The sequence below is a fragment of the Dryobates pubescens genome, chromosome 29, assembly GCF_014839835.1.
Source record: "Dryobates pubescens isolate bDryPub1 chromosome 29, bDryPub1.pri, whole genome shotgun sequence".
Taxonomy (NCBI): domain Eukaryota; kingdom Metazoa; phylum Chordata; class Aves; order Piciformes; family Picidae; genus Dryobates; species Dryobates pubescens.
In genome coordinates, this window is record NC_071640.1 from 12,366,710 (window position 1) to 12,389,275 (window position 22,566).

Below are 22,566 nucleotides of genomic sequence, written 5' to 3' on the forward strand. Positions count from 1 at the left end.
AAGTTTCTTCTCATGTCCAACCTAACCTTCCCCTGGGGCAACTCGAGGCTGTTTCCTTTTGTCCTCTTGCTTGTTACAGTCTCACAGAATCACCAAGGCTGGAAGAGACCTCAGAGATCATCAAGTCCAAGCTGGCACCCAGCACCTCCTGACTACTAGACCATGGCACCAAGTGCCACATCCAATCCCCTCTTGAACACCTCCAGGGATGGGGACTCCACCACCTCCCTGGGCAGCACATCCCAATGGCCAACAACTCTCTCTGGGAAGAACTTTCTCCTCACCTCCAGCCTAAACCTCCCCTGGCACAGCTTGAGACTGTGTCCTCTTGTTCTGGTGCTGCTTGCCTGGGAGAAGAGCCCAACCCCCACCTGGCTACAACCTCCCTGCAGGGAGTTGGAGAGAGCAATGAGGTCTCCCCTGAGCCTCCTCTTCTGCAGGTTAAGCAACCCCAGCTCCCTCAGCCTCTCCTCCCAGGGCTGTGCTCCAGACCCCTCCCCAGCTTTGTTGCCCTTCTCTGGACACCTTCCAGCAGCTCAACTTCCTTCCTAACCTGAGGAGCCCAGAGCTGGACACAGGACTCCAGGTGTGGCCTCAGCAGTGCTGAGCACAGGGCACAAGGACTTCCCTGCTCCTGCTGGCCACACTGTTCCTGATGCAGGCCAGGATGCCCTTGGCCTTCTTGGCCCCCTGTGCACACTGATGGCTCATGTTCAGCTGCTGTCACTCAGCACCCCCAGGTCCCTCTCTGCCTGGCTGCTCTCAGCCACTCTGCCCCCAGCCTGTAGCTCTGCCTGGGGTTGTTGTGGCCAAAGTGCAGCCCCTGGCACTTGGACTTGTTGAATGCCATCCTGTTGGCCTCTGCCCATCTGCCCAGTCAGTCAAGGTCCCTCTGCAGGGGTCCCTCTGTTCCCTGGGAGATGAGACTAAGCCCCCCTGGCTCCAGCCTCCTCTCAGGGAGCTGTAGAGAGCAATGAGGTCTCCCTCAGCCTCCTTTTCTCCTGAGCACCCCCAGCTGCCTCAGCTGCTCCTCCCCAGCCCTGTTCTCCAGACCCTTCCCCAGCTCTGTTGCCCTTCTCTGGCCTTGCTTCAGCCTCTCCATGTCCTCCTTGGAGTGAGGGCCCCAGACCTGACCCCAGCACTCAAGTTTAGCCTCACCAGTGCTAGCACAGTGGCCAAATCTCTCAACATCTCTTTGAGGCTGACAAACCTGGGCTGGCAGCAGACACACCCCAGCAAAGTCACCTTTGGGAAGGAGATGGGCAGAGCAGAAGTGTTCCAGTGCAGACTGTCCTTCATTATTCCTTCTATGAATTAGCTCAGAAGTAATGGAGAAGGAGAATGTGGGCAGTGGGCCAGAGTGGGCTGGGAGCAGAGGAAGGGATTTTCCAGCCCCTGCAGGGCAAAGCAGACACTGCCTGGCTGCACTGGCAGCTCAAGCTCTGCCAGCAGCTTCCTGCTTGCTGAGAATCCCACAGAGGTGAGTTTGCACAGCCAGGAGAAGTCCTGTGGCAAGGGCTGGGCTTTGCTTTCAGAGCCAGCTGCCACTGCCCTGCCCTGAGCCTCACCACAGGCTGGGACCACTTTGTCTCCCTCCCTCCTGCTTTGTGTCCCTCAGCCCCTGGCTATGGACACAAACTATGGACACAGTGACTCAGCCCAGAGCAAAGTCACCTTCCCCAGGCTGCCTTGCTGCTGGCAGTGGTGCCAGCCCCCTGGAAGCCCCTGGGGTGCTGGCCTGTGTGCAGGCTCTGGGAAAGGGCTGCTGAAGGGCTACCAAACCATCACTGCTCTTACTCAGTGTTGGGAAGCAACTTCCCCTTTGCTCTGGGAGCTTTTGGGGGAGCATCCCAAGGAGCTGGGAGAAGCAGCCATGGCAAGGAGCTGGGAGTGAGAAGCAGCCATGGCAAGGAGCAGTGAATGAGAAGCAGCCATGGCAAGGAGCTGGGAGTGAGAAGCAGCCATGGCCAGGAGCTGGGAGTGAGAAGCAGCCATGGCCAGGAGCTGGGAGTGAGAAGCAGCCATGGCAAGGAGCAGTGAATGAGAAGCAGCCATGGCAAGGAGCTGGGAGTGAGAAGCAGCCATGCCTAGGAGCAGTGAGAAGCAGCCATGGCCAGGAGCTGGGAGCGAGAAGCAGCCATGGCCAGGAGCTGGGAGTGAGAAGCAGCCATGGCCAGGAGCTGGGAGTGAGAAGCAGCCATGGCAAGGAGCTGGGAGTGAGAAGCAGCCATGGCAAGGAGCAGTGAATGAGAAGCAGCCATGGCAAGGAGCTGGGAGTGAGAAGCAGCCATGGCAAGGAGCTGGGAGTGAGAAGCAGCCATGGCAAGGAGCTGGGAGTGAGAAGCAGCCATGGCAAGGAGCTGGGAGTGAGAAGCAGCCATGGCCAGGAGCTGGGAGTGAGAAGCAGCCATGGCCAGGAGCTCTGAGAAGCAGCCATGGCCAGGAGCTCTGAGAAGCAGCCATGGCCAGGAGCTGGGAGTGAGAAGCAGCCATGGCCAGGAGCTGGGAGTGAGAAGCAGCCATGGCCAGGAGCTGGGAGTGAGAAGCAGCCATGGCCAGGAGCTGGGAGTGAGAAGCAGCCGTGGCCAGGAGCTGGGAGTGAGAAGCAGCCATGGCCAGGAGCTGGGAGTGAGAAGCAGCCATGGCAAGGAGCTGGGAGTGAGAAGCAGCCATGGCCAGGAGCTGGGAGTGAGAAGCAGCCATGCCTAGGAGCAGGGAGAAGCAGCCATGGCCGGGAGCTCTGAGAAGCAGCCATGGCCAGGAGCTCTGAGAAGCAGCCATGCCTAGGAGCAGGGAGAAGCAGCCATGTGCTCCCATGCTGGGTGCTCTGCTGAGGGCAGTGAGTGGTTTGGCAGTGTCCAGCATCCACTGTGCCCCCTGGCATGTCCCAGCTGCTTCCTGGCATCTTCTGGGGTTTGCTGCATGCACCTTCTGCTGGAGAGCAGGGCAGGCTCAAGCCTCAACCACTAGCAGAGGATTGCACCAAGTTAGTTACCTCCAGAAGGCTTCTGGGTCAAGGATCACAGAATCCCCTGGGCTGGAAGGGACCCCCAAAGCTCATCCAGTCCAACCCCCCTGCAGGCAGCAAGGACATCTCACTAGATCAGGCTACCCAAAGCCCTGTCCAGCCTCACCTTGAGTATCTCCAACCACCTCCCTGGGCAACCTGTTGCAGTCTTCCTCCACCCTCCTGGTGCAGAACTTGTTCCTCACATCCAATCTCACTCTGCTCTGCTCTCACTTCAAACCTCTGTGCCTCATCCTGTCCCTGCAGGCCTTTGGAACAGTCTCTCTGCAGCCTTCTTGTGGCCCCCTCCAGGTATTTCAGGCAGCTCTGAGGTCTTCCTGGAGCCTTCTCTCCTCCAGGCTGAACCCTCCTCAGCCTGTCCTCAGAGCAGAGCTGCTCCAGCAGAGTGGAGCTCTTATTCAGGAGCTCAGCCCAGTCTGTACTGATTGCACTGAGCCAGAAGCAGAGCTAAACCTTCCTGCTGAGGTCTGAGCTCCTAGCACTGCTCCAGAGCAGCTCCCAGCTCCTAGGACCCCTGCATGGCTGCTCAAGGAGTGAGCTGGGCAGACACTTGGCTCAGTGTTGGCTTGCCACCTGTCAGTGTGGTGTGAAGGTGCCAGCTTGGCTCCCTCATGGTGTGAAGGTGCCAGCTGGGTTCCCTCATGGTGTGAAGGTGCCAGCCTGGTTCCCTCCTGGTGTGAAGGTGCCAGCCTGGTTCCCTCCTGGTGTGAAGGTGCCAGCCTGGTTCCCTCATGGTGTGAAGGAGCCAGCCTGGTTCCCTCCTGGTGTGAAGGTGCCAGCTGGGTTCCCTGAAGCTGCCCTCATGGTGTGATGGTGCCAGCTTGGCTCCCTCCTGGTGTGAAGGTGCCAGCTGGGTTCCCTGCAGCTGCCCTCCTGGTGTGAAGGTGCCAGCTTGGTTCCCTCCTGGTGTGAAGGTGCCAGCTTGGCTCCCTGCAGCTGCCCTCATGGTGTGAAGGTGCCAGCTTGGTTGCCTCCTGGTGTGAAGGTGCCAGCTGGGTTGCCTCCTGGTGTGAAGGTGCCAGCCTGGTTCCCTCCTGGTGTGAAGGTGCCAGCCTGGTTCCCTCCTGGTGTGAAGGTGCCAGCCTGGTTCCCTCCTGGTGTGGAGCTGCCAGCTGGGTTCCCTGCAGCTGCCCTCATGGTGTGATGGTGCCAGCTTGGCTCCCTCCTGGTGTGAAGGTGCCAGCTTGGTTCCCTCCTGGTGTGAAGGTGCCAGCTTGGCTCCCTGCAGCTGCCCTCATGGTGTGATGGTGCCAGCTTGGCTCCCTCCTGGTGTGATGGTGCCAGCTTGGCTCCCTCCTGGTGTGAAGGTGCCAGCCTGGTTCCCTCCTGGTGTGGAGCTGCCAGCTGGGTTCCCTGCAGCTGCCCTCATGGTGTGATGGTGCCAGCTTGGCTCCCTCCTGGTGTGAAGGTGCCAGCCTGGTTGCCTCCTGGTGTGAAGGTGCCAGCCTGGTTGCCTCCTGGTGTGAAGGTGCCAGCCTGGTTCCCTCCTGGTGTGGAGCTGCCAGCTGGGTTCCCTGCAGCTGCCCTGCTGGGCTGTGCTGTCCTTGTGCCCCCCGGGTGCCCCGGGGCACGGCTGTGCCGAGGGGGAAGGCTCTTCGTGTGCTGCGGGAGCTGAGGCTGGCTCTCAGGCCGCGGTGCTGAGCTTAGCCGGAGCCTTGCTCCCTCCTCCTGCTGCTCTGATTCCAGCTGCTGCGAATGGGCAGCGGCCGGCGGCCGCGGGGGTGTGCCCGGCGCTCAGCTGCCAGGCAGCTCTCTCCCTCTCTCCCTCTCTCCCTCCCCTCCTCCCGGAGCTCCACACCCCTCGGTAGGTGGCTGCCAAGCCGGGGGGGAGCTTCCTCCCGCCCCCAGGGGCGTAGCAGCGATGAGCCCCCTGGAGAGGGGCTGCCCGGCAGGGCCGGTGTGCCTCAGAGGCGCTTCCCGGGGCAGCCTCGCCGGGAGGGGGGTTGCTGATCGCTGCTTTGCTGCTCTTCTGCTCCCAGGTGACTCTTTTTGTCTACTCCGACCTGCTGCTCTTCACCAAGGAGGATGAGCCCGGGCGCTGCAACGTGCTGAGGAACCCTCTCTACCTGCAGAGCGTCAAGCTCCAGGAGGGTGAGTGCCGCGGCAGCTCCGCACCCGGGGCGTTCGCTGGGCTGCCAGCTGGAAAGGCTGCTGGAAAGGCTGCTGGGCTGCCAGCTGGAAAGGCTGCTGGGCTGCCAGCTGGAAAGGCTGCTGGGCTGCCAGCTGGAAAGGCTGCTGGGCTGCCAGCTGGAAAGGCTGCGGGCCAGCAGCGGGAGAGCAGCCCCCGTCCCCTACGGCACCACCCCGCCGGTGCTGCCAGCCCACCCCCTGCCGGCCGCAGGGCCAGCATCACCCTTCCCAGCCCTGCCTTCATCCCAGCCCGGGGTGCTGCCTCTGATGGGACACCGAGGGGCGCCCAGGCAGCCGCAGGGCTTTCTGGGGCAGTCTCTCGGGGCTTTGGGGCCGGCGTTCCCCAGGGTCTCGCTGGGCTGGGCTCTTCCCCTTGGGGGAGCTGCAGCAGGGACTTGCCCGGGCTCAGAAAGGGAAGTGGAGGCTTGAGGTTTCCCCCGTGGTGCCTGGAGAGACTTCAGAGGTCGCCTGCAGGGGAGTCTGGCTCCGTCCTGCTGACCTTTACTGTGCTGCTTCTCTCTTCAGCCGCCCACACTTCTCCGCCGCCGGATCCCATCCCTCCCCCACACACACCCCACGGCCAGCAAAGAGCAGAGCCTGCCCCTGGGGGGCCAAAGTCTTCACTCTCTGCCCCTTGGCTGGGCTTTCATACCCAGCTGAGGGCACAGGGAGGGCGTCTGGGCAGGGGGTGGCTTGCAGTCACTTACCTCAAGCTGAAGTGCTGAGGCTGTGTGAATGCTAAGCTTTAGCTGCTCCTGGTCACAGGAGGAACAAACAAATTGCTTTACCACATCCTATTAGCTATGGCAGAGCCACTTCTTGGCCCCAGGCCCACCCTGTTCCTTCTTTGGTGCAGTCACTTTTGGGGTATGGGCACCCAGCTGGGGCAGTGTGGGGCTGGTGCCTCAGCCCCTCCTGGAGCCCAGGCAGTGGCTGGCCCTGGCCAGGTGAGAGAATGGGGTTAGACACAAGGGAAGGCTTCCCTCTGGGTGAGGTTGGTCAAACAGCAGGGAGGTGCCAGCTGCCCCATTCCTGGGAGCAGCAGGCCAGGCTGTCTGGAGCTCCCAGCATCCTGCTCCAGTTGCAGATGTCCCTGCTGGCTGCAGGGGGGGTGGACTGGATGACCTTTAAAGGGTCCCTTCCAACCCAACCCTCTCCGTGCTTCTATGAAAGGCTGTGGGATCTCCATCCCTGGAGATGTTCAAGACTCATCAGGGCATGGCCCTGAGCACCCTGAGCCTGGTCCTTTGGGCAGGGGCTTGGACTGGAGACCACCAGAGGGGCCCCTGCCAGCCCCAATTGCTCTGTAACTGTATGAGCTGAGCAGCAGGGATTCATCCAGGTCTGGGCTGCTTCTCCCAGGGGATCATTTTCTGGATGGATTTTGCCACCTCCTGTGCCTTCCCTCAGCCAGGCTGTGAGCTCTGCAGTTGAGCTGCATCTCTCCACCTGCCCCAGGCTGCTGTCAGCCTCAGTGCTGTGGGGGACACCAGAGGCTGCTGCCCAGTGCCTCAGTCCCAGCAACTCCTCTGCTCCCAGTGTAATTCACCAACCAATTTGGTGGGGACCAGAATCACAGTGAGGCAGTTGGAGCCACTCAGCAAAGTCATTGAAGTTTCCCTGGGGTTTGTTGGGTTTGTTCCTCAGCTCTGCTTATTTCTAAGAAAAGGATAAAAGGAATTGTTCCTCCTTGAAGGCTCTGTGGCTGCTCCTGGAGCGCTGCTGTGTGTGCCCTGCCTGGCTGCTGCCAGAGGCCTTTCAATGGAACTGTTGGAGCAGGTCCAGAGGAGGCCACAGAGATGAGCAGAGGCTGCAGACCCTCCCCTGTGGGGCCAGGCTGGGAGAGCTGGGGCTGTGCAGCCTGGAGAAGAGAAGGCTCCAGGCAGACCTCAGAGCAGCCTTGCAGGACCTGAAGGGCTCCAGGAGAGCTGGGGAGGGACTCTGGACAAGGGCTGGGAGTGCCAGGATGAGGAACAGTGGCTCTGAGCTGGGAGAGGGGAGACTGAGAGTGGAGAGGAGGAAGAAATTGTTGAGAGTGAGGCTGGGGAGACTCTGGCACAGGCTGCCCAGGGAGGCTGTGGCTGCCCCCTCCCTGGAGGTGTTCAGGGCCAGGCTGGATGAGGCCTTGAGCAAGCTGGGCTGGGGGGAGGTGTCCCTGCCCATGGCAAGGGCTTGGAGCTGGATGCTCTTGAAGGTCCCTTCCAAGCCAACCCACTGTAGGATTCCCTGACTCTCTGAACCCATGACCCCCTCCTGGTCGTGTCCTCGAAGGAATCAGCTCCCCAGGGCTGCCCCAGCTCTGAGCACAGAGGTTGTTTGCAGCTTGGCACAGGAATGCTGCTCCTCACCCCGGGCACAGCTGCTGGGTTTCCTGAGAGGTTTTCTGCCACTTGTTTCCTTGTTGCAGTAATAACTTGGCTGGGTGAGTGCCTGGGCTGGGTGAGTGCCTGGGCTGGGTGAGTGCCTGGGCTGGATCACCCTTGGCTGGCTCTTATCTGGAGCAGCCTCTGGGAGGGGCTGGGGGTGTCTGTGTCTGCGGCGCCCGGCCGGCCCCCCTGTGCCAGCCACCCTGCAGGCAGCTCAGCCTCCTGCCTTGGCTAGGGCTGCTTCAGGGGTGGCTGGAAGGGGCTGAGAGATGTCCCTCTCCTTGGCAGGGCGCTCCTGCTGGTCTCCTGGAGAGGTGAGTGGCACATGAATAGGGCCAGGCCTATTGCTGAGCACAACAATTGAGACATCTCCGGTACGCTGCAGACCATTGTGATGTTTCCTGTTGCTGCTGCTGGCTGAGCTGGGAGAGAGCAAATCAGTCAGATCTGCTTTACAATGCTCTGCCTTCCTGCTTTAGAAGCTGAGCATGGCTGATGAGCAGCACAGCAGCCAAGGTTTCCAGTGGGACAGGGCTGGCTTCCTCAGGAGATGCTGTGGGAATTTCCACGCTGAGGTCCCTGCCCTGCTGGGATCCTGCCCCCCCCGGGGGGCTCTGCTTGGCTTTGGGACAGAGAGGAGCACTTCTGCTTTGCAGCCAAAATGACAGCCCAGCCCCTCACTGTCAGCCCCAGCCCCAGCTGGGACCCTGCCAACAAGGACTTCATGTGCTGCTTGGCTGGCCCTGGCTTCCCAGCCTGCAAACAGCTCCAGGGTAGCTGGAGGCTGAGAGCTTCTCCCTGCTGCCCAGGAAGCACTCAGGGCTTATGCCCTGTGTCCAGGTTTCAGCTGGAAGGCAACACCAATCAGGACAACCACAGCACCCTGCCACACCTTCAGCTGCACCAGGGGAGGTTTATGTTGGGTATTAGGAAAGAGTCTTCACCAAGTGTCCATCAGGCACTGGGACAGGCTGCCCAGGCTGGTGGTGGAGTCACCATCCCTGGAGGGGTTCAGAAGACCTTTGGATGAGGAGCTCAGGGCCATGCTCTAACATTTCTGTACAGAGAGCTGTTGGGTTATGGTTGGACTTGATGATCCCTGGAGATATTCAAGGTGAGGCTCAACAGGGCTCTGAGCAACCTGACCAAGTGGAGGATGTCCCTGCTGAGTGCAGAGGAGGTTGGACTGGGTGAGCTTTGGAGCTCCCTTCCAACCCAGCCCATCCTGATTCTGTGATCTTAGAGCCCTTTCCAACCAGGCAGTTGTGTGAGATCTGTGCCCCCTCATGGCAGCCAGGTCTGGCTGGGCACAGCAGCTTTGCTCTCTCCCCACACACTCAGAGCCCTTCACCACCCTGCCATCAGCTCCTCCTGAGGTGCTGGACACAATCCTGTCCTTGCTGGGCAGGTGTGAGGGGCTGAGGAGCAGGCAGCCTGCCTGCAGTCCCCTGGGCTCTGCAGGGAGGCTGTGGAAAGGAGCAGGACCACTTTCCCCCTTTTCCTTTAGAGCACCCAGACCTTGGAAGCAGTGGGTGTTCTCCAGGCATCCCTGGGGACATTCAAGGTCAAGCTTGATGGGGTCCTGAGCAACTTGATCCAGTGGAGATGTTCCTGCTGAGTGCAGTGGGGTGGCCTTCGAGGGTCCCTTCCAACCTGATGCATCCTGTGGTGCTGTGATGCCCTGCATCAAGCACTAAAAGTGGAGCTGGCAGCAGGGGCAGGTCTGCAAACCCCCTTCCCTTCCCTTCCCAACCCAAGAGACATCCAGCCAGGGGCTCCAGGCCACTGTGCTGCTTCATGGCTTTCCTGCCCATGGAGCAGGCAGGAGGCAGCTGAGTCCCTTGATGGGTCACAGCCTGCTTGGGCTGCTCCCTGTGGCAGGAAGTCTGCTGCCCTCCCTGGAGCTCTGGGTGCTTCCTGCACTGCCCAGAGCCTGCTCCCAGCATCAGCACAGCTCAGGCTGTTGCAATGGAGCTGAGCTCCTGCTGCTGCTGCCCTGAGCAGGCTCTGTGGCTGTGTCAGGGCTGTGGATCTCATGGCACAGATACTGGCACTAGAGGGCTCTGGAAGCTGCAGCCCAGGGCAAAGCTGGTGCAGGGCATGCTGCTGTGAAGGAGGGAGCCAGCTCCAGGGGATGGAGTGGTTCAGAGTTGAGGTGACCTTGTCCTGTGGCAGCTTCCTCTTGTCCTGCAAGGCTGGTGCATGCCAGGAGATGGCTTCCCCTGGGGCTGGGGACACTCTGTGCCCCACCAGACCAGGACTCATCTCCAGGAATGCCTTTTGGTTGGGGGCAGGGAAGGCCTTTCTGTTGGGGAGAGGGAAGGCTAGGCCTGCAGGAACCAGCCTGGTGGAGCAGCTGAAGTGTGAGGCATCCCCTGGGACAGCTGGCAGCAAGGTGGGGAGCTGAGCTGGGCTGCTCCCTGCTGGATGTGGATCATGGTGGGGAGCTGAGCTGGGCTGCTCCCTGCTGGATGTGGATCATGGTGGGGAGCTGAGCTGGGCTGCTCCCTGCTGGATGTGGATCACGGTGGGGAGCTGAGCTGGGCTGCTCCCTGCTGGATGTGGATCATGGTGGGGAGCTGAGCTGGGCTGCTCCCTGCTGGATGTGGATCATGGTGGGAGCTGAGCTGGGCTGCTCCCTGCTGGATGTGGATCATGGTGGGGAGCTGAGCTGGGCTGCTCCCTGCTGGATGTGGATCATGGTGGGGAGCTGAGCTGGGCTGCTCCCTGCTGGATGTGGATCATGGTGGGGAGCTGAGCTGGGCTGCTCCCTGCTGGATGTGGATCATGGTGGGGAGCTGAGCTGGGCTGCTCCCTGCTGGATGTGGATCATGGTGGGGAGCTGAGCTGGGCTGCTCCCTGCTGGATGTGGATCATGGTGGGGAGCTGAGCTGGGCTGCTCCCTGCTGGATGTGGATCACGGTGGGGAGCTGAGCTGGGCTGCTCCCTGCTGGATGTGGATCATGGTGGGGAGCTGAGCTGGGCTGCTCCCTGCTGGATGTGGATCATGGTGGGGAGCTGAGCTGGGCTGCTCCCTGCTGGATGTGGATCACAGTGGGGAGCTGAGCTGGGCTGCTCCCTGCTGGATGTGGATCATGGTGGGGAGCTGAGCTGGGCTGCTCCCTGCTGGATGTGGATCACGGTGGGGAGCTGAGCTGGGCTGCTCCCTGCTGGATGTGGATCACAGTGTTGGTCGTTGCAGTGCCTCCAGCACCAGCTCCTGGAACTGGAAGTCCCTTGGCCAGGTCTCCTGAGCAGCACCAGGAGGGAGCTTGGGAAGTGTGACCTCAGCTTGATGGAGCAGGATGAGCTTTCCCCTGTGCCCATGTCAGCCACTTCCCATTGCCCTGGGATTCAGCTCCATCTCCTTGGAGAGGCACCAACCCCAGCCACTGGCACTGATGGAGCTGGGACAGAGAGATGTAGACAGAGCTACCACCAGCCTTAGCAAGGGCTTGTGGCAAGAAGCAATGAGCAAGGCTGTAGGAACAGGAGCTGCTCTGCTTAGCCCTGCTGGGAGCAGGCTCCATAGGGCTGAGCTGGGAGAGACCCAAGCGTGGTGCCCAAGATGGCTGTGGGGGCACAGCAGGACCTCCACAGCCCAGGGAAGGATTTGGGCTGCTTGAGCCATGGCAGGATGGAGAGAAGAGCCTGCACAGGCCCTCTGAATGGAGCAAAGCTTTCTCCAGCAGGAGGAACCCGAGGGAGGCTCCGTGGCAGCTCCGCAGGCCCAGGGCAGAGCCCCGGAGCGCAGCGCCCGGCCCTGCAGATGCAGCATACATCACCCTGGGGCACAGCCTGGCACTGCAGGGTGACAACAATGGACATTCATCGAGGCTGTCACTTGGCCAGGCCCTCTGCCAGGGGCTCTTCTTGCAGGCATCCAGTCTGGAGCTTCATGCTGATCCTCTTTCTCCTCTTTCTAGGTTCAGAGGATCGGAAGTTCTGCATCCTTTACCTGGCAGAGGTGAGTGCTGCTGCTTGCCAGGGGAGCTGCCACGTGGGAGCAGGCTGCCAGCAGCTCTGCTCCTTCCTCCTGCAGCTGGCAGGGAGGGCTGGAGGGGCTAGTTGGACTCCCTTTGTCATTCATTTGGCAGAGGTCTGGAGAGGAAACATCCTGGCTGTGGCCAGAGTGTGTTAGTAAGAAGCTGCTAAAGGGAGTCTGTGGGCAGGGAGTCTGGGCAGCACAAGACAGCTCTGCTCTTCCTCTTCTCCTTCTCTTCCTCTTCTCCTTCTCTTCCTCTTCTCCTTCTCTTCCTCTTCTCCTTCTCTTCCTCTTCTCCTTCTCTTCCTCTTCTCCTTCTCTTCCTCTTCTCCTTCTCTTCCTCTTCTCCTTCTCTTCCTCTTCTCCTTCTCTTCCTCTTCTCCTTCTCTTCCTCTTCTCCTTCTCTTCCTCTTCTCCTTCTCTTCCTCTTCTCCTTCTCTTCCTCTTCTCCTTCTCTTCCTCTTCTCCTTCTCTTCCTCTTCTCCTTCTCTTCCTCTTCTCCTTCTCTTCCTCTTCTCCTTCTCTTCCTCTTCTCCTTCTCTTCCTCTTCTCCTTCTCTTCCTCTTCTCCTTCTCTTCCTCTTCTCCTTCTCTTCCTCTTCTCCTTCTCTTCCTCTTCTCCTTCTCTTCCTCTTCTCCTTCTCTTCCTCTTCTCCTTCTCTTCCTCTTCTCCTTCTCTTCCTCTTCTCCTTCTCTTCCTCTTCTCCTTCTCTTCCTCTTCTCCTTCTCTTCCTCTTCTCCTTCTCTTCCTCTTCTCCTTCTCTTCCTCTTCTCCTTCTCTTCCTCTTCTCCTTCTCTTCCTCTTCTCCTTCTCTTCCTCTTCTCCTTCCCCTCTACTCTGCCCTGGTGAGACCACACTTGGAATGCTATGTCCCGTTTTGGGCTTCCCAATTCAGGAGAGACAGAGACCTGCTGGAGAAAGTCCAACAGAGAGCCATGAGGATGTTGAAGGGACTGGGGAACATCTCTGCTGTGAGGAGAGGCTGAGAGCCCTGGGGCTGTTTAGTCTGGAGAGGAGAAGGCTGAGAGGGGATCTGATCAATGCCTATCAATAGCTGAGAGGTGGGGGACAAGATGAAGGGGCCAGACTCTTTTTGGTGGTGCCCAGTGACAGGACAAGGAGCAGGAGGTACAAGCTGGAACACAGGAAGTTCCACCTTGACATGAGGAGAAACCTCTTTGGTGTGAGGGTGACAGAGCCCTGGAGCAGGCTGCCCAGAGAGGCTGTGGAGTCTCCTTCTCTGGAGACTTCTAAGACCCATCTGGATGTGTTCCTGGGTGACCCTGCTCTGGCAGGGAGGTTGGACTTGATGATCTCTGGAGGTCCCTCCCAAGCCCTAACTTTCTGTGATTCCCCTGGGTGCATCTTCCTCCCAGCACCTCAGTCCTACCTCACCCTAGGGTTCTTTCTCTCAGGGACAGGTTTCCTTGCCACCCCTTTTGTCATTATTTTTTAGGCAGAGAATCATAGTTGGAAGGGACCCCTGAAGGTCATCTTGTCCCAACCCCTCTTGCAGTGAGCAGGGGCATTAGAGCCCCAGAGCTGGGGCTGTGCAGCCTGGAGAAGAGAGGGCTCCAGGGAGAGAGACTTTAGAGCAACCTTCCAGTACCTGAAGGGCTCCAGGAGAGCTGGGGAGGGACTCTGGCCAAGGGCTGGGAGTGCCAGGATGAGGAACAATGGCTTTGAGCTGGGAGAGGGGAGACTGAGACTGGAGAGGGGGAGGAAATCCTTGAGAGTGAGGCTGGGGAGACTCTGGCACAGGCTGCCCAGGGAGGCTGTGGCTGCCTCCTGCCTGGAGGTGTTGAAGGCCAGGCTGGATGAGGCCTTGAGCAAGCTGTGCTGGTGGGAGGTGTCCCTGCCCATGGCAGGGGGTTGGCCCTGGGTGACCTTTAGGGTCCTTTCCAACCCAAATCACTCTATGGTTCTCTGGCTCTTTAACTGGAGGAGGTTGCTCAGGGTTTCACCTTGTAAAGGATGCTCCTTTGCTTGCCTCCACCCTCAAATGAAATCAGGAAGCTCAGCCTGGAGGACATCTAATCAGAGCTCTAAGGCCACGGGTGGCTGGCACATGGGGAAGGGCTCTAACCAGATTTGGGCTCACTCAGACCTTGGCACAGTCACATTTTTGTCATGAAGCAGCTGAGGAGACTTCAGAATTGGTTCCCAGGGGCAGGGCCTCCCTCACCACTGAGTGCTGCAGCTCTGCTTTTGTTCCCCTTTCCCAGGGACCTGACTCTCTTCCTGGTTTCCAGGCTCTTGTGTTTTCCTGGGGTGGAAGTTGGGAGGTGGGAAGTATCCCCAGGGTGTGGAGGAGAAAGGCAAACATTGCTCAGCAGCACCATGGGATAATGAAGCATTGTGAGAGCTGCCTGAAGAGGCTGAGGATGAGAGCTGTTCACCTTGAGGAGCTGGGCTCGGGGCCAAGGCACAGCCTGCTGTGAGGACATTGCCTGATGAGTTCCTCTCTTGCTTTTCATTGAGTCCCAGAAGGGTAGGGCTTGGAAGGGACCTCCAGAGATCATCCAGGCCAGAGCAGGGTCAGCCAGGGCAGCTCACCCAGGAACACATCCTGATGGGTTTGGGAAGTCCCAGAGCAGTCCAACTCCCCTGCCAAAAGCAGGATCCCCCAGGGCAGGTCACACAGGAGTGCATCCAGGTGGGTTTTGAATGTATCCAGAGCAGGAGACTCCACAGCCTCTCTGGGCAGCCTGCTCCAGGCCTCCAGCAGCCTCACACCAAAGAATTCTCCCCTCATGTTGAGGTGGAGCCTCCTGGGTTCCAGTTTGTGTCACTGCCCCTTGTCCTGTCACAGGACAGCCCTGCAGAGCCTGGCCCCTTCTTGTCCCCCACCCTCCTGGGGCTGGAGCTGCCTGCCTGGGGCTGGAGCTGCCTGCCTGGGGCTGGAGCTGCCTGCCTGGCGCTGGAGCTGCCTGCCTAGGGCTGGAGCTGCCTGCCTGGGACTGGAGCTGCCTGCCTAGGGCTGGAGCTGCCTGCCTGGGGCTGGAGCTGCCTGCCTGGGGCTGGAGCTGCCTGCCTGGGACTGGAGCTGCCTGCCTAGGGCTGGAGCTGCCTGCCTGGGGCTGGAGCTGCCTGCCTGGCGCTGGAGCTGCCTGCCTGGGGCTGGAGCTGCCTGCCTGGGGCTGGAGCTGCCTGCCTGGCGCTGGAGCTGCCTGCCTGGGGCTGGAGCTGCCTGCCTGGGACTGGAGCTGCCTCCCTGGGGCTTTGCTCACTGTGTCCCAGGGGATGTCAGAGCTGTGTGGTGCCTCCTGCCCAGCTCAGGCTGTGCTGGCTGTGGGGCAGTGCCATCCCAGCAGCTGCTCAGGCAGCAGGAGCAAAGCACTTGGAGCCTGTTCCATTTCACTTAGAGGCTTGGGGCCCTCAAGTAGAAGTGACAGAGAGCTTGGCTGCCTTTCAGTGGCTCTTGAGAGGTGAAGACTCATCTGTGGCAAGCTGCTGTGAAGAGTTTTGTTTGCTCCTGAGAGGCCTCAGTGGCCCTCACAGCTCTGGTGGCTGAGGGCTGTGGCAGTCACTGCAGCTGCAGTGTAGGAGTTGGACAGAAAAGGTGCAGCATTTCCTGTCCTACACACCAGCTCCCCTCCAGGGGACAGTAGGTCTGCACTGACCATGCTCATGGGATTCTGTGAACCCCTTCTTGTTCCTCCTGTCCACCTGAGATGTTTTGGAGCAGGCCACAAGAGGGGAGGGAGCTTCCCTGGCAGGGCTGCCACATGCCCAGCCCCAGCAGTGGCTGCTCTCACCCTGTGCTGTCCCAGCCCACAGCTTTCAGGTGATGTGGGCCAAACCTTGGCTCCAAGATGGCACCCCATGCCCTCCCAGCCCCCAGGAATGCCTCTGCCACTTGGGGTAGAGCATGGGGTTGCTTTGAGGCTGGTGGTCTGCACTGAGCTGGGGAGGTCAGGCTGATATGAGACCCTGCCTGTGGGGAGGTGATGCCCCAGCTGCCTGGAGAGAAAGGAGGAGGTGGCACAGATGGAAACAGGAAGCCTCAAGGTTGAGCTTCCATCCCTGAGTCCCAGCAGACTCCAGCAATGGGCAGTTTGGGCTGGGGAGGGGAAGCTGAAGTGCAGAGAAGGGGATGTGCCTGTGAGTCAGCAGTGAGCCAGGGCAGGATGGGGCCCTCCTGACTTCCCCACTGCTGCTCTCCTGGGAAACTGGCCTGCAAGTCACACCCCCATGTGAAGCAGGTGACCAGGCTGCAAGGACATGGGCTGCTGGGCAAAGCAGGGGAGCAGAAATGATTCACTTTTGCAGTGCTGGGGCTGTGTGGCTCAGTGAAGCTCCCTCAGGGGGTGGGATGCTGTGGTGGGAGCCAGCTGGCAGGGTTTGAGCACCTTCTTGCTTCAGGAAGCTAAGTAGAGGGTGCTGGGAGAGCTGGCAGATGAGCTGCCAAGCTGCTCTCCATCATGTACCACCAGGCCTGGCTCACTGGAGAGGTCCCAGATGACTGGAAGCTGGACAAGGTGATGCCCATCCACAAGAAGGGCTGGAAGGAGGAGCCAGGGAATTCCAGGCCTGGCAGCCTGACCTCAGTGCCAGGCAAGATCATGGAACAGCTCATCTTGAGTGCAGTCACACAGCACTTACAGGATGGCCAAGGGCTCAGGCCCAGCCAGCATGGATTCAGGCAGGGCAGGTCCTGCCTCACCAACCTGATCTCCTTCCATGCCCAGGTGACTGCCTGCTGGATGTGGGGCAGGCTGTGGATGGAGTCTGCCTGGACTGCAGCAAGGCCTTTGCCACCATCCCCCACAGCAAGCTCCTGGCCAAGCTGTCAGCCCCTGGCTTGGGCAGCAGCTCTCTGAGCTGGGTTAGGAACTGGCTGGAGGCTGAGCCCAGAGAGTGGTGGTGAATGGTGCCACAGCCAGCTGGCAGCCAGGCACCAGTGGTGTGCCCCAGGGATCAGTGCTGGGCCCCAGCCTGTTCAATATCTTCATTGATGATCTGGAGGAGGGGATGGAGTCAGTCATCAGTAAATGTGCAGATGACAGCAAGCTGGGGGCAGGAGTTGATCTGTGAGAGGGTTGGAGAGCTCTGCAGAGGGACCTTGCCAGGCTGGGCAGATGGGCAGAGGCCAAGGGCAGGAGACTGAACACATCCAAGTGCCAGGGGCTGCACATTGGCCACAGCAACTCCAGGCAGAGCTATAGGCTGGGGTCAGAGTGGCTGAGAGCAGCCAGGCAGAGAGGGACCTGGGGGTAATGGTTGATGGTAGGCTGAACATGAGCCAGCAATGTGCCCAGGGGGCCAAGAGGGCCAATGGCATCCTGGCCTGCATCAGGCAGAGTGTGGCCAGCAGGAGCAGGGAAGTCCTTGTGCCCTGTGCTCAGCACTGCTGAGGCCACACCTTGAGTCCTGTGTCCAGTTCTGGGCTCCTCAGTTTAAGAAGGACATTGAGAGACTTGAAGGTGTCCAGAGAAGGGCAACAAAGCTGGGGAGGGGTCTGGAGCACAGCCCTGGGAGGAGAGGCTGAGGGAGCTGGGGTTGCTTAGCCTGCAGAAGAGGAGGCTCAGGGGAGACCTTGCTCTCTGCAACTCCCTGCAGGGAGGTTGTAGCCAGCTGGGGGTTGGTCTCTGCTCCCATGCAGCCAGCACAGAACAAGAGGACACAGTCTCCAGCTGTGCCAGGGGAGGTTTAGGCTGGAGGTTAGGAGGAAGTTTTACACAGAGAGAGTGATTGCCCATTGGGATGGGCTGCCTGAGGAGGTGGTGGAGTCACCATCATTGGAGGTGTTCAGGAGGAGGCTTGATGGGGTGCTTGGAGCCATGGTTGAGTTGATCAGATGGTGTTGGGTGATAGGTTGGACTGGATGATCTTGAAGGTCTCTTCCAACCAGGTCTGGTCTATTCTATTCTATTCTATTCTATTCTATTCTATTCTATTCCATTCCATTCCATTCCATTCCATTCCATTCCATTCCATTCCATTCCATTCCATTCCATTCCATTCCATTCCATTCCATTCCATTCCATTCCATTCCATTCCATTCCATTCCATTCTATTCTATTCCATTCTATTCTATTCCATTCTATTCTATTCTATTCTATTCCATTCTATTCCATTCTATTCCATTCTATTCCATTCCACACCTCCTGTGTAAACCCTGTGAGAGGGAGCATTCCCTGCCTGGAGGGAGCTGGTGGGCTGCCAGGGGGGCAGTGCAGGGCTGTGAGGAGGCTCAGGGCTGCACTCACAGCCTCCCTGCTCCGGAAGTGTCCTACTGCTGGGAAAGTGCAGAGCAGGGCTGCAGAGCATTGTTAGAAGGCTTTGATTCCCACCCAACACATTCAGGCTGAACTGGCTGCAAATCCAAGAGCTCAGGAAGATTTTCATTTGCACAGCACCAGCAGAAGGAGCTCTCTTGGGTTTTTTTTTCCCTCTCAGGAGGTTTTCCCCTGCAGGTTTCCCTTGGGAGCCTGCTGTGGTGGTGAGTGCTGCCACAGCCAGCTGGCAGCCAGGCACCAGTGGTGTGCCCCAGGGAGCAGTGCTGGGCCCCAGCCTGTTCAATATCTTCATTGATGATCTGGAGGAGGAGATTGAGTCCATCAGCAGTAAATGTGCAGCTGACAGCAAGCTGGGGGCAGGAGTTGATCTGTGAGAGGGTTGGAGAGCTCTGCAGAGGGACCTGGACAGGCTGGGCAGATGGGCAGAGGCCAAGGGCAGGAGGCTGAACACATCCAAGTGCCAGGGGCTGCACATTGGCCACAGCAACCCCAGGCAGTGCTACAGGCTGGGGGCAGAGTGGCTGAGAGCAGCCAGGCAGAGAGGGACCTGGGGGTGGACAGCAGCTGAACATGAGCCAGCAGTGTGCCCAGGGGGCCAAGAAGGCCAAGGGCATCCTGGCCTGCATCAGGAAGAGTGTGGCCAGCAGGAGCAGGGAAGTCCTTGTGCCCTGTGCTCAGCACTGCTGAGGCCACACCTGGAGTCCTGTGTCCAGTTCTGGGCTCCTCAGGTCAGGAAAGATGTTGAGATGCTGGAAGGTGTCCAGAGAAGGGCAACAAAGCTGGGGAGGGGTCTGGAGCACAGCCCTGGGAGGAGAGGCTGAGGGAGCTGGGGTTGCTTAGCCTGCAGAAGAGGAGGCTCAGGGGAGACCTTCTTGCTCTCTCCAACTCCCTGCAGGGAGGTTGTGGCCAGGTGGGGGTTGGGCTCTTCTCCCAGGCAAGCAGCCCCAGAACAAGAGGACACAGTCTCAAGCTGTGCCAGGGGAGGTTTAGGCTGGAGGTGAGGAGAAAGTTCTTCCCAGAGAGAGTTGTTAGCCATTGGGATGTGCTGCCCAGGGAGGTGGTGGAGTCCCCATCCCTGGAGGTGTTCCAGAGGGGCTTGGATGTGGCACTTGGAGCCATGGTTTAGTTGTCAGGAGGTGCTGGGGGACAGCTTGGACTTGATGATCTCTGAGTTCTTTTCCAACCTTATTGATTCTCTGATTCCAGCAGTGGAATCCAACAGGGGCAGCTTCTTGAGCTGCTGCTTTGGGCCCATGTAGAGAGCTGAGGGAATGGACACTGCACATCTGTGCTGGAGCTTGTTTTGCCTTGGGGATGGCACCCAGATGGCCCCCCCCATGGGCATTGCTCCTGCTGGCATTGCCAGGCTCTGTCTTGGCTGCTGGCAAGGGTACACCTTGAACAAATGCTCTTTGAAGTGGAGCACAACTGGAGTGAGGAGCAGCACTGGGGAATTCCAGCTCCTGTGGAATGTGAGGAGCTTGGGGCAGAGTGGAAGGCTGCTCAGTGGAAAAGGTTCTGGTTGAACATGAGCCAGGGGGTGCCCAGGCTGCCAAAAAGGTCAACAGCATCCTGGCCTGCATCAGCAATGGTGTGGCCAGCAGGAGCAGGGCAGGGATTGTGCCCCTGTGCTGGGCACTGGGCAGGCCACACCTCACATCCTGGGTTCAGATTTGGGCCTCTCACTCCAAGAAGGACATTGAGGGGATGGAGCAGGTCCAGAGAAGGGCAACCAAGCTGGGGAATGGTCTGGAGAAGAGGGCTGGGGAGGAGCAGCTGAGGGAGCTGGGGGTGCTCAGTGTGCAGCAGAGGAGGCTAAGGGAGACCTCATTGCCCTCTACAGCTCCCTGAAAGGAGGCTGGAGCCAGTGGGGATCAGTTTCCTCCTCCAAGGCACAAGAGGAAATGGCCTTGGCTTTGACCAGGGGAGGTTTAGGTTGCACATGAGGAACAATTTCTTATACCAACTGGTTGTGAAGTCTTGGCCCAGGCTGCCCAGGGCAGTGGTGGAGTCCCCATCCCTGGAGGGATACCAGAGCTGTGTAGATGTAGTGCTGAGGGCCCTGGTTTGGTGGTGCCCTGGCAGTGCTGGGTTAAGGGTTGGGCTTGAAGATCCAAAAGGTCTTTTCCAGCCAAAATGGTTCTGTCATTCTGTGTGGGCTGTGTTGATGTCCTCCACTCCATTGCCTTCAGTGGAGGTTTCCCAGCTTGCTCCACAGGAGTTCATCTCCACTGCTCCTGCCAGCAGTGAGCATTGGCCATGCCTCATCCCAGTGAGGAGGACTGAGGTTCCTGTCTCCACACAGCAACCCTGAGTGCTGCCACAGCAATCTGCTGGTGGTACCAGGGGATTTCAGGGCTCAGGACAAACTCTGATGTGGCACACCCACACCTGGGTGGCTCTGAAGTCAGCTCTGCTGGGCACTGCTCTGGCAGATGCAGAAAGCACTCAGATGATTTACTGCTAGGGAAAAGGCTTGGCCAGGGATGTGACATCAAACCTAAGCAATCAAGTGCTCCACAGGGCTCTGGGCAGCCTGATCCAGTGGAGGTGGCCCTGCTGACTGCAGGGGGGTGGCCTAGGTGGCCTTTGGAGGTCCCTTCCAACCCAACCCATTCTGTGTTTCTGCAAGTGCACAGCCAAAGGGAACTTAAAGTGTAATTACTAATGAAAGGGAGATGGAGCCCAGCTAGAGCAGATGTCCTGATGGGCACTTGGCTTGGTGTGACACAGCCCTTGGCCTGAAAGCCTGGAAGGAGAGGAAGTTGCTGTGGTGCTTAATAAATAGTTTAAACCCCCTGGTCTGAGACCTCAGCCTCACCTTCTGTGAGCACTGCTCCTAAGGCTGGGGAAGCCTGGCCCTGGCTGGGCTGCAGGCAGCACTGAGAGGGCAGGAGACAGCAAATTGGGGCTGATCAGAGCTGTGTGGGGCTTGGAATGTGGGGAGGTAAGGAGGATGGCTCAGTGCTGGAGCACTGGGGGCTAGCTGCTGAAGTAGGGGACAGCTGCTGATGTGTCTTCATGTGACCATGGGGAAGAGAGAGCTGCACACAGGTGTGTGAGGGTCAAGAGAATCACAGCTTGCATGGGGCTGGAAGGGACCTTCAAAGGTCATTTTTGTCCAAGCCCCCTGCAGCCAGCTGGGACACCTCCAACTAGATCAGGTTGCTCAATGTCTCCAGGGATGGAGCCTCAACCACCTCCCTGGGCAGCCTGTTCCAGGCTCTCCCCAGCCTCCCTGTGCAGAGCTTCCTCCTGATGTCCAACCTAAACCTCCCCTGCTCCAGGTTCAAACCATTGCCTCTCATCCTATCCCCACAGCCCCTTCTGAACAGTCCCTCCCCAGCCTGCCTCTGGGGTCCCCTTCAGATACTGCAATGCAGCTCTGAGGTCTCCCTGGAGCCTTCTCTTCTCCAGCCCCAACTCTCCCAGCCTGGCCCCACAGCAGAGGCTCTCCAGCCCTCTGATCATCTTGGTGGCCTCCTCAGCAGTTTGCTGTCCTTGTGTTGAGGTCCCCACAGCAGGTGAGGTCTGAGCAGAGCAGAGGGGGCAGGATCCTCTCTCTCCATCTCTGGCAATGGGCACAGGCAGCACAGAAGGCCAAGGGCAGCCCTTTGGGCTGCCCTTGGCCTTCTGTGCTGCCTGTGCCCATTGCTGCCTCCTGTCCAGCTTCTCCCCCCCAAATCCTTTCCTGCAGGGCTGCTCTCAATCTCATCACCCCCAGCCTGCATTGCTGTCAGGTCAGAAGGGACTGAGAAAAGCTTGGTGGGGGAAGGATCAGCAGCAGCCCTGAGAAGGTGGCACCAGCAAGGAGGAAAGCTTGGGCTTCAGTCAGCTTTCCCATTCCTTTGTTCTCCTGACAGCCAGGAGGGTTGCACTTGGGGCTGGATTTGTTTCCAGCCTCACTGGGATGGCTTTGGCAGGGGCCCAAAGCAAAGGAAGTTGTTACCCTCTTCCTCTTTCCCAGCACTGAGGTGGATCTGGTGCCCTGGGTTGGGCTCTGCTGCTGTTGTTGTTTCCCCCCATCCTGAGCACTCTGCCCCTTGGTGGGGCTGGAGCAGCCTGCAGAAGAGCCTTGATCCATCCTTTTCAGCTACCTCATGGTGCTGGAACACAGGCAGATGCCCACAGGATGCAGAGCCACTGCGGAGATGTGAGCTCAGAGAGCCTTGAGGCTGTGAAGGAGACATGGAGCCAAGAGCTGTGCCCACCTCTGACCCCACAGGGAGCCCCAGGAGGGGTTTAGCCAGGGCTGCTGATTCAGGAGTGCTTCAGGCTCACAGGAGCACAAGCTGCTGAATTTTGAGCCATGCTGGATGGCAGAGCAGTGCAGGGTGGAGGCACAGCTGGGGCTGAAAGCCCTGGTAAGAGAAGAGCAAGAGGCAGCTGGCACTGGGTGCTGAGTGCAGGGTGGGGGAAGGGAGAGAGGTTTGTGTGTGAGGTGAGCTGTGAGCTCTGCTGAGCTTGGGTCTCAGTTCCCTCTAATTCAAGGGCTGAGGTTTGTCACAGTTGGGGCTGGTGAGTGTCAGTGCTGGGCTTGGCCTGCACTCAGGTGAAGAACTCTTTCAGGCTGTGGTGGAGTGGCCACTGCCAACAGGGGTAGAGGTGTTGGGACCCCACCTGCAGCACTGCCTCCAGCTCTGGGGCCCCCAGCACAGGAAGGACCTGGAGCTGCTGGAGAGGGTCCAGAAGAGGCCACAAGGATGGTCAGAGGGCTGCAGACCCTCCCCTGTGGGGCCAGGCTGGGAGAGCTGGGGCTGTGCAGCCTGGAGAAGAGAAGGCTCCAGGCAGAGCTCAGAGCAGCCTTCCAGGACC

At 59.3% G+C, this 22,566-nt stretch overlaps 1 protein-coding gene across 1 annotated transcript in view; it reads left to right on the forward strand.

The window, feature by feature from the left end:
* The window catches only part of RGS3 (regulator of G protein signaling 3), a 92,859-nt gene that overhangs the window by 22,203 nt on the left and 48,090 nt on the right, over positions 1-22,566 (forward strand). Inside the window, exons 8-9 of the mRNA XM_054174540.1 lie at positions 5,008-5,119; positions 11,451-11,491. Coding sequence (XP_054030515.1) covers positions 5,008-5,119; positions 11,451-11,491 — 153 coding nt within the window. The remainder of the gene's footprint in view (positions 1-5,007; positions 5,120-11,450; positions 11,492-22,566) is intronic.